This window comes from Nematolebias whitei, chromosome 16 (assembly GCF_014905685.2).
Source record: "Nematolebias whitei isolate Nwh7 chromosome 16, NemWhi1, whole genome shotgun sequence".
Classification (NCBI taxonomy): domain Eukaryota; kingdom Metazoa; phylum Chordata; class Actinopteri; order Cyprinodontiformes; family Rivulidae; genus Nematolebias; species Nematolebias whitei.
The window spans coordinates 27,945,416-27,960,144 of NC_056513.1; the positions used below are offsets into that span (position 1 = coordinate 27,945,416).

Consider the following 14,729-nt stretch of genomic DNA (forward strand, 5'->3'; position numbering starts at 1 on the left):
AGTACTTGTAGCTGGAGACCACTTCCACCGCAGATCCTCTTATGTTCGGGGGGTGTAGATGTTTTTGTTCCTTCTGAAGTCCACAATCATCTCCTTTGTCCTCTTCACATTGATGTGAAGGCTACTCTCCTTGCACCAGCTCTCCAGGCGCTCCACCTCCCGCCCGTAGCTGGACCCATCACTGCCTGCGATGCATCCCACCACCGCTGCATCATCTGCAAACCCCACAATGTGACAGCCTGGATGGGTAGCTGCACAATCATACGTGAGCAGAGCAAACAGGAGGGGACCCAACACACATCCCCGAGGAGAGCCAGTGCTGAGGGCCATGGTGGAGGAGGAGAGGCTGTGGATCCCCACTAACTGTGGTCCGCTTGTTAAAAAGTCTAGTACCCAGTTGCAGATGGAGAGGCCCAGTCCCAGTGTGGATAGTTTGTCCATCAGGGCCTGGGGGATCATGGTGTTGAAGGCGGACGTGAAGTCCACAAAGAGCACACGGACGCAAGAGTCCCTCTGCTCCAGGTGGTCGAGCGCAGCGTGGACCACAGAGGAGACCGCATCCTCTGCTGATCGGCTCTCACGGTATGCATACTGATGAGGGTCCTCGCCGATGTTGATGGCCGTCTCGATGCGAGTCACGACCAGTTCCCCGAAGCATTCAGCGACCACCGGGGTGAGGGCCACTGGCCGACAGTCACCCAGACCAGAAGAAGACGTGAGCGGCCGAAAGAAAGTTTCTATTAAGAAATCTCACGTCATCTGTTAGTGGTCATATTATGTGTTATGAATTACTGTCAGCTAGGCCTGTCACGATAACAGATTTTACTGGGTGATTAATTGTCTCAGAAATTATTACGATAAATGATAATATTGTGTGAAATTTGACAGTAATTAATAATTATTGTCAAATTTAAGAAGAAATGTTTAATTTGTTTTGAAGTGTAGTATCTTTTATCGACCACCGGATGGCAGTATAAGACGGTTTGAACCAAAGGATGGATAGTGAGAGAACGAGCAGCGTGTCTCTTTAATAAAAATGGGAGGGAGGCCCCTGGACGTGACATGGGCTGTCTCTCTTTGGTTCTCAAAATGGCAGACGCTCCGTGTGGTTTGAGCTCTTTAGCATTTTTCACACAGAGCTTTTAATAAAAAAATCAGTAAACAAGTTCTCAGCTTCTTTTTTCAGAGAAAATCAACTTTTTACACGAAGGCACGAGTTTGAATCGTGAATTTTGGATCCTCGACAAGACGGAGGTTTTTCCCTGAGGTCGGCCTGTTAGCTTAGCTCGTAGCTTAGCTTCTCAGCTTAGCTGCTTTTAACGATCCAAAAACATGATTTTGGAAGGTTAAAATGGATTTTAAAGAGAAAGGGAGGGGTCAGTGAAGAGCACCGGAGTTTAGCTTTTTGTCATCCAGTGTCTTCAGTAGAAAGACGGAGACATGAAGAAACGATAAAGCCAATAAATGAAAATGAGGTCAATAATTTTTATTTATCATGCGATTAATTGATTTATTGTTTATTGCGACAGACCTACTGTCATCTACTTTTTTTTTTCCTTCTTTCGGATGCTCCTTTCTTCAGGGGTCGCCACAGTGAACTAAGAAGACGAAGACTTGGTGATTGTTTTTATGCCGGATGTCCTTCCTGACGCAACCACAGACCACCGAGCTACCACAGCCCTCTCTGTGTGTGGAGCAGAGAGCTGCTTTCTATGGCGCCCTGAGGAGCAGATGGTGGGGGTTAAGGTCCTTGCTCAAGGGCCCAGAGTGGGGCAAATGAGGGTGGAGGCAGGTGTTTCACCTTTCCCACCTACATTTTGATGTTGTCAATCCAGGAAGTTGAACCAGTGACCTTCTGATCACAGGCCCACCTTCTCTAACCTCTGTGCCACCACTCCCCATAATGACTGTCAGCTACTAAGACACCAAACTTTAGTTCTGTCTGTAAAATTCGTTGTTAAATAAATTTTTTCGAGGGCTAAGGCTGATTTGCTGTGGCAGCTGTAGTGTGTCAAGGACAGCTTTGCTGTGGACATACTGTCCCACCAAATGTGTTATTTAAAACACGTATGGTCCCACCAAATGTAGTAAAGGTGGGGGACAGCTTAACTGTCGCTTTACTACTAATTATTTAAATATACCGGGTTCTTTCTTTTTCGAGTTAAATTAATGCCATGTGACCGAGGTAACTGTGAGGATTGTTTAATCAGTGACAAGAGACGTTAATTTTCCTTTGACCCATCAGAATAAATGTGGTCATTTATTTAACAGAATCAAAATTTAACATCAAAACATGTACACTTGATTAGCTTATCTGGTTCTGATTAATAAAACTTGGCACGCTTTACTAATAAGACAACAGGACATTTCTGAAGGCATCTAGATTACTGGCAAAATAGAAGAGTTTAAAAGAAGGAATGAAGGAGTTTAAAGAAGAGATGGATGGAGAAAGCTGTATGTTTGGATTGACCAGAATTAGCACGCTTCTTTCAATCACCAGCTCAAACCTCCGGTACACTTAGGACTCCCTGATTGGTTGAAACAACCAACGGGGGGTGGTTCTAGTGATGTCAGAGGGTTATTGAAGGTCAAGCGAGGGTTCAGGAATGTTTAGGAACATTTAGTACAGACAGAGAAATGTTATGGCGAAGTGAGACAACGCAGATGCCAGTGTTTCTCTTTTTACCGTCTGCTAGGTTTAAAAACAATACAGTCCGTTCTAATAACTTCTTTTCTGACTGTCTCTGACTTTTGACCGACATCACTGACTTCTCATTTAGACGGAAAATCAAAATGCATAATTACTTTGTAAATAGACATTTAACTTGATTTCTAATTTAAATGAGGTTTAAAAAATCATTAATACTGTTTCACAGTTGATTTAAAATGAGTGGTTCACTTCAACATTAGAAATGATATGAACTAAACACACTTTTTGATTATCAAGATATTGTAAAATAGTAATGATAATATAAAAAGAAGAGTGTTCTTTCGATTGATTACTTCAGGATACAATTAGAAAGTCTCTGGATGAGCTAATTTGTATTTCTGGATTCAAATCAATGAAATAACAGTTCCTGTCCCATGAAGGTCTTCAGAGACAGGTTTTGGTCGGAGGCCGAGTTCACTACACAGCCATCTTCAGACAGCCTTGTGCAATAACACGATATGCTCAGTGTGTGCACTATGACTCTGCTACTACCACATCAAATCAAGGATCACTATCTGTCCCAGTGATGGAGTTATAAACATGTTTCTATTAGATAATGGTGTCTAGATGTGGCAGCCATCTCGACTCCTAAAGTTAATCAGTTGGAGAAATCTGCTTGAGGGTTTATGGGATATTTTGCTAACTGAGTAACGTGGTCGACTCCAACAGATCGTGCAAAGCTTTGAAACAAATCTGTTGTGTGAAATGCTAACATGTTGGGAACGATGCTCAGCTGCTACATCAAATGCCACGTCAGTATCTGGAAGAGGTGTAGAAGCTTTTGTGTTTTCCAGGATCATATGGACAAGTTTAATTAAAAATCTGTTTAGTGATTCATGAGATATTTTGCTAACAGAAAAGACAGACACTGACAAAACATTTTTATCTTAATTAATTACCTTAACTCTCTTAATTTGTAAATGTTTTCACATCCTAAAGATGACGGAACATCTAAAGTTTAATCAAAAGAAGTCTTTATTTTAAAGGCAGTAAACACTGAAAGATGAACACCCGTCTTTTAATCCAACAGCTTCTGAACCACTTGTGTGAGCTGACTAATGGTTCAGCCGTCTTCTTTCAGGCTGGATATCAGATCACTCAGCAGCGTCGGCCAATCGCCGTGGACGGCGGGCTCACTTACAGCTTCCTCAGAAGAAAGAAGAGGAGCCAGGTAATCCGTAAACACGTGCACATCAAACAGATCCAGCTGGAACAGGACAGCGGCAAGAGTCTGCACGATGACGTGCACAACCAGACGCTCATTGATCTTAACAGAGCAGGTTGGTGAGCCTCCAGTGAAACAGGACGTTAAGGAGTGAGTGATGTGTTTTCTTAGTAACAGCAGTTCATTATAACCAACAATAAATGAATTTACTTTGTGTGTTTTGCAGCTAAGTGATGCAATGAATTCATCAGACAAACTTTTGTTAATTTATATTTTAGTGCTTGTTCGGAAGACATCATTGAGCTGCACTGTTACTCAGAATGACTCATTTGTTTATTCTACTAAACATTAAGGCTGTGGAATATTTTAAGTCGACCATAAAGTGACAGTTTAGATCACAGGTGTCCAAACTGTGGCCCGAGGGCCATTTGCGGCCCTTGGAGTGATTTTGTGCGGCCCACAGCTGCAGTTTAAGAATGGTATCATTTTGGCCAGCAGGCTTGAAGAGGTCGATGCAGACTTTCTGCAAATTAGTTGGTAATTCTTTTTTATATAATGTTTAGGTTTAACAGATGAAAAGTGATCTTCTCAAAATGAGCAGAATTAAACAAAATACAAACCTTTGACTATAACATTTTTATTTTCACTTCATGGTACAAAGCACCAAAGACCTTTACTGATTTCTACCAGAAAGGAGACTTTTGGATAATGATTCATAAAACTTGGCTAAATGTTGCATTAGGAATGCGCGATATAAACGGTACACGGTAGAAACGATAGAAATTTAGCCTACGATAGAGATCTGTCTTCTACCGGCTAACCGCAGTCATGCTGTGTCTGAAGTAAAATCAGAGTTGTCAGTTTAATCGTTCTTTTGACTTCGGGTTTTGTAGAAAGACTGAACACGTTTTGTCTTACCTGTTGTAGAGAGCTCTTTGAACAACCTTTGTTTGGAGCAATAGAGTTTAATAGAATGACAAGCTGACAGTCTAAGTGGAGCCAAGACCCAAACGTTTCAGAACAGTTCATGTGAACAGTAGAGTTAGGAGTCTTTAGACGCCTCACAATTTGATTACAAATTACTGATGAATTTAGATTATTTTAAAACTTAAATGCCTTTGGCTTATTTTATGTAAATACACTGATTTGTTTATTTTCATGCCTATGAAAGAGTGCAAAATGATGGTTAAAAAAAACTGAACAATTTATCTCGGACCCCTGGCCAGTAATCAGCATAGATAGTAACTTAACATTGACAATTTTGTAGAAGAGCTAACGCAGTTAGCATTGTGTTCATTACTGGAATTTTTTTACATGAATCAAACATTTCAAAGTCATTTCTAAAGACAGTCATATTATGATAACTTCAGTTTTTATGTACAGATACGTTCTTCAGGGTTAAGTAAAAGACTAGATAAAACTAGACGGCTTTACTGCTACATGTTTCTACTACAGTCTCTGCTAGGACAAAAGTCACTGCTCAGCAACAACTGTGCTGCCACAGCGGCTGCACAAGGTACTTTTAAAATCTGTTTTCAGCATTTGAAAATCTATTCAGAATCTTCCACGTTTGGGATGCAGCTAAAAATAGATTTTACTTCCTACCCCTATGAATGCTGTTTTAGAAATCTTTACACTAACGCCAGTTTTGCCTGTCATGGTTATTTGCTTAGATGTCAGCAGTCAACTTTGGCATTCGTCCCACTCTGACTAGCTATTAGCTCATCAGTTCAGAGTAAACTCTGTTTCTCGAAACTCAAGTCATTCAAATAAAAACAGGCAGGATATTGTTTGTAACTTCCCCACAAAACCACTTCACTTCTTTTGACTTTTGTTCAGTCTTTTTTTATTAAGAAAATCTCTTCTGCTAACCTGTAAACGCTTTTCTTTTAGAAATAAATTATTTTTTAAGGAGAGGTCTTTTTAGCTCTAGGAATACTTGGAAAGTGGTGACAAATAGGCGCACATTTTTTTTTGGGTGGGGTGGGTGGTCTTTTTATGTTGTCTTTAAATTTCTTACATATTATACGAGCAAAGAAAAAATAGATAGAGATTAACTCTACATTTTCTTTATAATCTGAGAGGGGTTTTTTTTTTTTTTTTTTTTTTTTGGAGAGCCCCTGTGGATTTAAAACACAACTGTCTTCTCATGCATCAGGTGTTGGTCTAATGGAGCTGGTGATGGAGCCAGACATGAACTGTGGAGAGGAGGCCGCGGCAGCTGTCAGAGAGCTTCAGCTCATCCTGCAAGCCTTGGGTACCTGTCAAGGCAACATGTCTGGTATGGAAATCATTTTTGTTACTTCCAACTATTCTTTCTCCAAGTCACTACATTTCTAAGAGTAAATTCACTCCTTTTCCTGTATGCATTCTCTTACTGCTTTGTCCTTAGAGGGCCAGCTGAGAGTGGATGCTAATGTGTCTGTTCACAGACCGGGTGAGCCACTTGGCATCAGGACTGAGGTGAAGAACATCAACAGCATTCGATATCTAGCCAGGGCTATAGGTAAGAACCAATAAAAACAATTTAAACTGTCTGTCCAACTGGAAAGTGGGTGGAGGATATCTTCTTCGTCTTTCAGCTTTTCCCTCTTCAGAGGTCCACAGTGAGTCATCCTCCTCCATCTCACTCTGTCCTCTGCATCCTCTGTCCTCACTCCAATTACCTCCAGTTTGGGGGGTATAAATACTTAAAATATACCCATTTTGCCTAAAAGGTATGGCCTGGCTAAAATATACCCACACCTGCCCCCACCCTCATTCGTCCCACTCTGGTCCCTTGAGCAAGGTCCTTAACCCCCACCATCTGCTCCTCCGGGTGTCCTAGACAGCAGCTCTCTGCTCCACACAGGGGGTGTGGTAGCTCGGTGGTCTGTGGTTGCGTCAGGAAGGACATCCGGCGTAAAAATAACTGCCAAGTCTTCGTGCGACTTAGTTTGCTGTGGCGACCCCTGAAGAAGGGAGCAGCCGAAAGAAGAGAAGAAAAAATTAAAAAGTGAAAACCTCTGTGTGGCCTACATGATGCCATCCCAATTGTTTTTTTTTTTTGTTTGTTTGTTTGTTTTTAGAAAAGGTCAACCTTAATTTAACAAGATGACTGATTGGAAACCCATTATCATATTAAAAACCTTGTCATTAAATATTGTGCAAATCTCTGCCTCTCCTTAATTTTAACATTTTAGAAGTTAAATATCGAAATAAGGCATATCCATCCATCCATTATCTTCTGCTTGTTCTGGAGTCGGGTTGCTGGGGCAGCAGCTTAAGCATGGCGTCCCAGACATCTCTTTCCCCAGCCACCTCTTCTAGCTCTTCTGGGAGAACCCCAAGCCATTCCCAGGCCAGTCGAGAGACACAGTCTCTCCAGCATATCCTGGGTCTTACCTGGGGCCTCTTCCCAGTCGGAAATGCCCGGAGCACCTCCCAAGGAAGGTAACATGGGGAAATCCTTACGAGATGCCTGAACCACCTCAAATGGCTCCTTTCAATTTGGAGGAGCAGTGGCTCTAATTCTAAGTTTCTCTTAGATAACTGAACTTCTCACCCTATCTCTTAATGGAGAGTCCAGCTACCCTGCATAGAAAACTCATTTTGATGACCTGTGTCTGCGATCATGTTCTTTTGGTCACTACCCAGAGTTTGTAGCCACAGGTGAAGGTAGCATCATAGACCGACCTGTAAACTGAAAGCTTTGCCTTACAGCTCAGCTCCCTCTTCACCACAATGGACTGGCACAGAGTCAACATTACTACAAATGCAACAATTTTCAGTCAGGTCATCTGGACAGGTTCCTTTTTTGCTGAAACGTTTCACCTTCCATCCAGAAGGCTTCATCAATCAAGGAAACACACAACACAAAACTGATTCTTCCCCCAAACAGTTTACTCCGAAGTGGAACAAACCAGTTATGTTGGTGCTAAGGTGGTGTCTTTGGCACGCCCCCTCCTCTCCTGCCAGCCCTCTTCCTTGTTGACAGTCATGTCAAACTGGTTCAAAAACAAAAAAAGACAAACAACAAGCTGAGGGGCTAAGAGTAGACCAACTCCAACTCGGCGCCTCTCACCATGGATAACGCCATAGTGGAATAAGGTCCAGCCCCTCTCAAGGAGATTAGTTCTGGAGCCTGTACTGTGTGTTCAGGTGAGTTAAACTATAACTATTTGGTACCTCTCAACATCATGAACAAGCTCAGGCTCTTTACCCACCAGAGAGGTGATATTCCACATCCCAAAAGCCAGCTTTGGTAAGCTATGGTTAGAACACCAAGGCCCCCACCTTTGGCTACAACCCATGGCAATTGGCACCTGACTGGTATGGCCTTTCCTGCAGGTGGTGGGCCCACAGGAATACAAACCCATGTTAATCATTTGTGCTGAGCCCAGCGGCTCGCAATACAGGTGCGCTAAATAAAAAGCTAAAAGCAGCCTCTTCCCTTATGCTGAACCCTCACGCTTACCCCACCCCCAAAAATTGTCTGTGCAAACAGCGCTGTCCTCCCCCCCACCCCACACACACACACACACCTGTTGCAGCAAATAGTGCGAGGCTCGGATATGTCTCTGTCTCTTCTCTCCCCCCCCATCGATTTCCTAGTTGGGGTGACTAATATACTGGAGTCTTCACTGGTTCCAGGCTACTTTTCCTGGTCTGATAATACTTTAGCACACAGTGTCACATAAACTGGAAGTTAACTGAACTAATATGTGACTGTATACAAACATTGATAAATTTTATGGTAATCAAAAAACAACACAGTTTATGTGACGGTCAAGAAGCTGCAGTTTTCTTTCATTGACCCAAAAACATTTGGGTCATGTCTGCATACATTTTGACAAACTGTAGTCTGGCTTATTGGTGTTTTTCTGCCAGTAACCCTTATAGGTCTTCTATGGAGTACCCAACGATTCAAAATGTGACAAATTGTATGACCAGATAATGATGTACCTTGACTTTGGAGTTTATCTTTAATGGTTTTGGATAGTTTCATTTTTCCATCATTCATAGGATCAACCTGAAGTTGTATTTTCTCTTGCGTCCACTTCCAGGGAGGTGGACTACAGTCCCACGAACCTTAAATGTTTTCTAAGATTGTCATCTGTGATCAGAGGAACATAAAGCTGCTTGGAGATGCTCTTGTAGCCTTTACCTTTAACTTGAATACAGTATATACAGTATATCATTGTGATATATTGAGCATGCATCAGGATATATATAATCTTACTTCTGAGCTTCTCAGACAGCTCTTACCTTTGCTTTGTCTGCTCAGTGTCGTGCACACAATATCAAACTACCCAGTGGCGTTTGTTTCCAAGCTGGAAGGCAGCTGTGTTACTAGAAAAGATCAAACACAGTTTGAAACATATCTATAGACAAAGATTACTAGACTCTTTAAGGGTACCAACACATCTGTACCAACACATCTGTCCATAATGTTTCAGCATATCTTTGTAAAATAAAAAACAAATCTTTTTTTTAATCTTTCGGTTACTCTATCTAAGGCATGCAGATAAAAATTAGACACCTGACTTTAAATGAACCACTTTTTATTAGATGTGAAGCATTGTTTCAGTCAGTAAGGATTAGAACAGACGTATCGCAACTGTTCTTCATCTCCTGTGTGAAAGTCTTGAGCGTTTTTTTTTTTTTCTTGCACCATCATTGCGTTTATTTCAGATTTCTACATCAGAAAATATCAAAATGTTTGTCATGCACGTGCTGAAATATAGGGCTTTTTGTTTAGGACGTTTTTGTTTAACCAGGTGGATATATGACTAGACACTGGGACAGGAAGTGAAGCGGTTGCAGTCAGTAACTTGTTCAACGTAAATTCATCGCTGACAGCCGTTCATCATCGGTTAGCTGTGAGATCTCAGTGTGTGATGATTAACTTCTCCCAGCTGCTCACTAAAATAAAAATGATCTGTCAGCTCTAGTTTCACTGACTGTGGTGGTTTAAGCTTCCTTTAAGCTGACGGAGTCCCAGACAGAGAATGTTAGCGTTTTACAGAGTTTTAATGGTGCTCAAGTCAAGAATCTGAGGATTACCAGCAGCTCTTTTGGATTTACCACCAAATGAAAAGGTGTTTACTCTTTTGTGCATTTATTTTTGTAATATCTTCAACCAGATTACGAGATCCAGAGACAGATTGGCATCGTGCAGAGAGGAGAGACGGTGCAAAATGAGACCCGGGCATACGATTCCAAATTGGGGTAAGTGGATGAAAAAGCAGCGCCGTAAAGCTGAGATTTAGCCATTACAACACCCTCTGCCTGGGATCTCTGCCTGCTTCATTAGTCCTGAGCTTTGCTAAGGATGAACCATCACGGTAATGATGATGAATAGAGCCATTTGGATACCCCTGTCGGTCTGTGTTATCTGTGAGCTATGTGCAACTCATAGCTGATGAGCTCGCGAAATGAGCCTGCAGCCTCACAGCTGAGGCCTTGATCATCTTCTGGGGCTCTGGCTCCTTCCCAGAAGTCCTTGCATGTCCGAGGAACACAGGGAAGGCTGTTTAACAACGTGCACGATTGAGTCTTTCTTGTAATCTGGCCACAGATCTGACAGGTCTGTTTTAAAAACAGCAGCTCTGACTGAACGTGATCCCTGCACATATGTTCGTTCTTGGTCCATTATGAGTTCTTTGCTTTACTGAGGCTTTTTGTTTGAGATGCTAATCAAATGATTAAAAATGTGTTGTTTTTATTTATCCATCCACAAGTTTAAACAGGTTTTTATCCAGAAGTAAATATTAAAAAAAGAGAGCAGTTTTTCTCTGATGTTGCTAAAGGCTTATGCAGAGATTTTTTTAGTACGTGAAGTGTTTTAAACAGACTAAAATGTTTTCAAAGCCTAATCTCATAAAATTGCAATGCAACTATATATATATTTTTTATCAATTTCAATTTCATGCATTGCAATTTTTGGACTTGATGCATTATGTAACATCTTATTTCTGTACAACAACACAGATCTTTCAACATAACAGAAAAACAGAGAAATGCAAAACCTTAAATTGTATTAATGAGGTGTAAAAAGAATCAAGGGGGCAAGGTGTGTACATGCAGTAAGGTCGTTTTTATCACCTCTCATTGAAAAGTGAAGGCAGATAAATATGTTTTTGTCTGTGGGCATGTGTGTGTTACCAAAATGTCTATTGACCACTGGCTGGCAAATAGTAATTATGTCTACAACTGATTAAACTGATTTAAAACTGATTTAAAGTCAAACCGATCCAAGATGGCCAGTGTTGGTGTTGTAGTCGCCGTCATCTTTGACACGTTGATGGTGACTTCTAGTATTATGAGACCAAGCAGAATGTTATTGTAGAGGTTTGTCCTGAACGGCTCTACCTCCGTCATGTCTCAATATAAGATGATCTCAGTTTAAAACTCTGGCATGAAAGCCATTCAACCTTTATTTGTACAGGTTAATCCCACTGAGCCTCCAGGACTCATTTACAACAGAGACCTGATTTTAACAGAGTGTGATGACAACAGTAGACACTCATAAAGGCAACAGGCGATATGCGTTCCTTCAATAAATGCCAGACCGTCAATGTTTAAATCAAATGCAGACACATTATAAACAACCTCCTTGTCCCATGTATCCATGACCACACAAATATTTTCTACCAATGTCATTTGACAGTATTTCTCACCAAAGGTGAGAAGTTTTTTCTTGGTATCTCTCATAAGGATGTGCTCACAGATAAAAGCTTCCTCTAAGCCAACCTTTTATTCCGGTTGTTCTTAAAGTAACCGAATCTTTAAAAGTGAATGAACGGAGCGTCTGCAGTCAGTATGAGTTAAATATGAATTTATTTAAATCTTGAGTCATGTAAAGCTTTGAAAATGTTAAAAAAAAAAACACTAGAAGAATTTCATTTCCTGCGAAAATGCAGTGTGAATGCTTATTGCAGAATAACTTTCTGAAACAGCTGAAATGTAGCTAAAAATGAACAATAAGCTTAAATTAGCAGAAGAAAGCAGAAAGAACAGATGCTTGCCCAATTAGGCTTAAAGAAGCAGACATGAGCACAAACAAGTGGAAATCATCTGAACCAAGCAGAAATGTGCAAAAATAAAACAGCTGAAAAGTAGCTAAGATATCAGAAAGAATCTTAAATTACCAGAAGGAAGTGGAGAGAGCACACTGTTGCCAAATTAGGCTGAAAAAAGTTGAAAGGAGTGCCAAAAATGCAGAATTAGCTGAAAAGCTAAAATTAGCACAATGTAGCTAAAAATGAACAAAAAGCTTAAATTAGCAGAAGAAAGCAGAAAGAACAGATGCTTGCCCAATTAGGCTTAAAGAAGCAGACATGAGCACAAAAAACAACGGTTAAATAGTAGCTGAAATAAGCTGAAAGGAGCATAAAGAAGTTAATTAAGCTAAAATTAGCAGAAATTGCCTCAAAAGGTTTAAATTATTAGAAAACTGCTGAAAGTAGCTCAAAAATGCTAAAAAGGTAGCTGAAAAAGTAGAACAAGCTTAAATTAGCAGAAAAAGCTGAAAGAACGTGTTTGCCCAATTAGGTTGAAAGAAGCAGAAATTAGCACAAAAAAGTAGAAACAATCTGACAAAAGCTGAAATCAGCAACAAGAACAAAAAAGCAGCTGAAAAGTAGCTAAAAGGGCAAAAAGAAGCTGAAAATGCATGAAGGAAGTGGAGAAAGCACATATTTGCAGAGTTGGGCTGAAAAAAGTTTAAATGAGTGCAAAAAATGTGTACTTAGCTGAAAAAGCTCAAATTAGCATAAAATAAAAACAGCTAAATAGAAGCTGAAATAACTGAAACTTGCATAATAAAGCTGAAATTATCTGAAAGAAGTTGGAGGCACAAAAATGTTGTAGTTAGTAGAAAGAAGCTGAAATGATCTGAAAGTAGCTGAAAAAGTGTTTAAATTTGCACAGGGAAGCTGAAAGAAGCTGAACCTGAACAAAATGTGAAAGGAGCAGTAAAAGTTGTAAACGCATCTAAAGATTTGAAGGATGTAAAATGAACTCGATTCAATTTCTATGAGAACAAAAATGTCAGAAAAGGCTAAATATTTCAAACAGATAAAGGTGCACCAGTACCAAAATCATAACACCCTTTTCCTGAACGAGCTGAATGTTTTGATTTATGATTTGTTGAAATGGCACAAAAACTGTGACGAGAAAGATGCAGTATGTGTAGAAGAATAATGGATCACAATAGTGTGAATGCTTCATAAACGTTCACACAATAATGTGAATTTGAATATTGCCATTCAATTCATTTAGATATACAACTTTTTATTTGTTATATTTTTTTAGAGAAACCATTCCTATGAGGGACAAAGAGGGTCTTCAGGATTACAGGTGAGAGTGAATTTATTCTTATACTTTCAGCGTAGCACCTACAACACTTAGTATTTAACAAACGTGAGTCTCATTCACGTTGAGCTTATTGATGATACTAATAAAGAAACTCGCCACTATTTTCTCTTCACTCCTTTTGCTTTTCTTCAGATTTATGCCAGAGCCCAACCTGCCCCCTCTGATGGTGTACGAAGACATGGCTTCTCTGCCCTCTGGCGTGGATCCATGCCAGGCGGTGGTGGTGCAGAACATAAAAGAAAGGCTGCCGGAGTTACCCAGCGTCAAAAGAGAGCGGCTGGTACAACAGTACGGCATCCTGCCTGAGCACAGCTTCATTCTGGTGGTGCGTTACGAAGTGTCTGGAACTGAACAATCACTGAGAAGTTTCCTGGCATATATCAGTAAATCCTTCAGATCAGACTGAAGTTAGATTATACGTGGTTGTGTTTGTGACTTCTAGATTAATGAACCCCATTGGGATGGGTACTAATTATAATATATGTATGCTTGGAGGTGAAACCATTTCCACCGTGTTGTTGCTGCAGATTGAAGAAGGCTTGATGGAGTATTTTGAGGAGGTGATTAAGGGGACCAAGAGGGAGCCGAGGAACGTGATTGACTGGGTGGCAAACGAGCTGCTGGGTCAACTCAAACAGCGAGACTTGACCCCGAGCCAGAGGTGAGAAGCACACTGACCAAGTAATCGATAATATACAGTTAATTATAACAGGTTCAAGACGCTGTAATTGTTTTGTTTTTTTATATATGATTTACTTGTTGCTGTGTTCAGTCAGAAGAAAAACAGTTGCAGATAAATGCTTTTCTTGTAGCTGATCCCAGCTTGAGATTCCAAAAAGGATTTGATTTTATTAAATTTACTTTTTATTAAATTTACTTTTCCTTAAAGTGAACTGATAAATGAAATTACAGTTTATTTTTTTAATTCAATTTGGCCATTTATAGGCTGAGATTCTGACCCACATCTTCTTAGCTCTTGCTTTCTGTCGACTTCTTGTTTATGAGAGGATAAAACTGTCCAAGGCCCATGAAGAAGACACTGCAGGTCCAGTCCGTTTCCATCAGTTTTGCTTTTGTTTTAACGTAACACATGCATCAAGAGCTTAAACTGTGTAAAAGTACTTATTTTACCTAGGCACATTTTGTCTACATTTTATTTTAAAAATTACCAGAAAAGGGTGGCACAGTGTCTCGAGGTAGTAGAATTGCCTCCAAGCAAGAAGGTCGCTTGATCAAATCCCGGCTGGGGGCCTTTCTGGGTGGAGTTTGCATGTTCTCTCCGTGCATGCGTGGGTTTTCTCCAGGCACCCCAGTTTACTCCCACAGAACAAAAACATGCATGTTAGACTGACTGGTAACTAAATTGTCACTAGGTGTGAGTGAGAGAGTGAATGGTTGTTTGTCTATGTGGCCCTGTGATGGACTGGAGACCTGTACCGGGTGTCTCCTGATGGATGGATGGATGGATGGATGGATGGATGGATGGATGGATGG

At 40.6% G+C, this 14,729-nt stretch overlaps 1 protein-coding gene across 1 annotated transcript in view; it reads left to right on the plus strand.

The window, feature by feature from the left end:
- The window catches only part of gatb (glutamyl-tRNA(Gln) amidotransferase, subunit B), a 28,958-nt gene that overhangs the window by 12,107 nt on the left and 2,122 nt on the right, over positions 1 to 14,729 (plus strand). Inside the window, exons 4-10 of the mRNA XM_037690512.1 lie at positions 3,792 to 3,990; positions 6,034 to 6,156; positions 6,268 to 6,381; positions 10,001 to 10,085; positions 13,173 to 13,217; positions 13,368 to 13,560; positions 13,763 to 13,896. Coding sequence (XP_037546440.1) covers positions 3,792 to 3,990; positions 6,034 to 6,156; positions 6,268 to 6,381; positions 10,001 to 10,085; positions 13,173 to 13,217; positions 13,368 to 13,560; positions 13,763 to 13,896 — 893 coding nt within the window. The remainder of the gene's footprint in view (positions 1 to 3,791; positions 3,991 to 6,033; positions 6,157 to 6,267; positions 6,382 to 10,000; positions 10,086 to 13,172; positions 13,218 to 13,367; positions 13,561 to 13,762; positions 13,897 to 14,729) is intronic.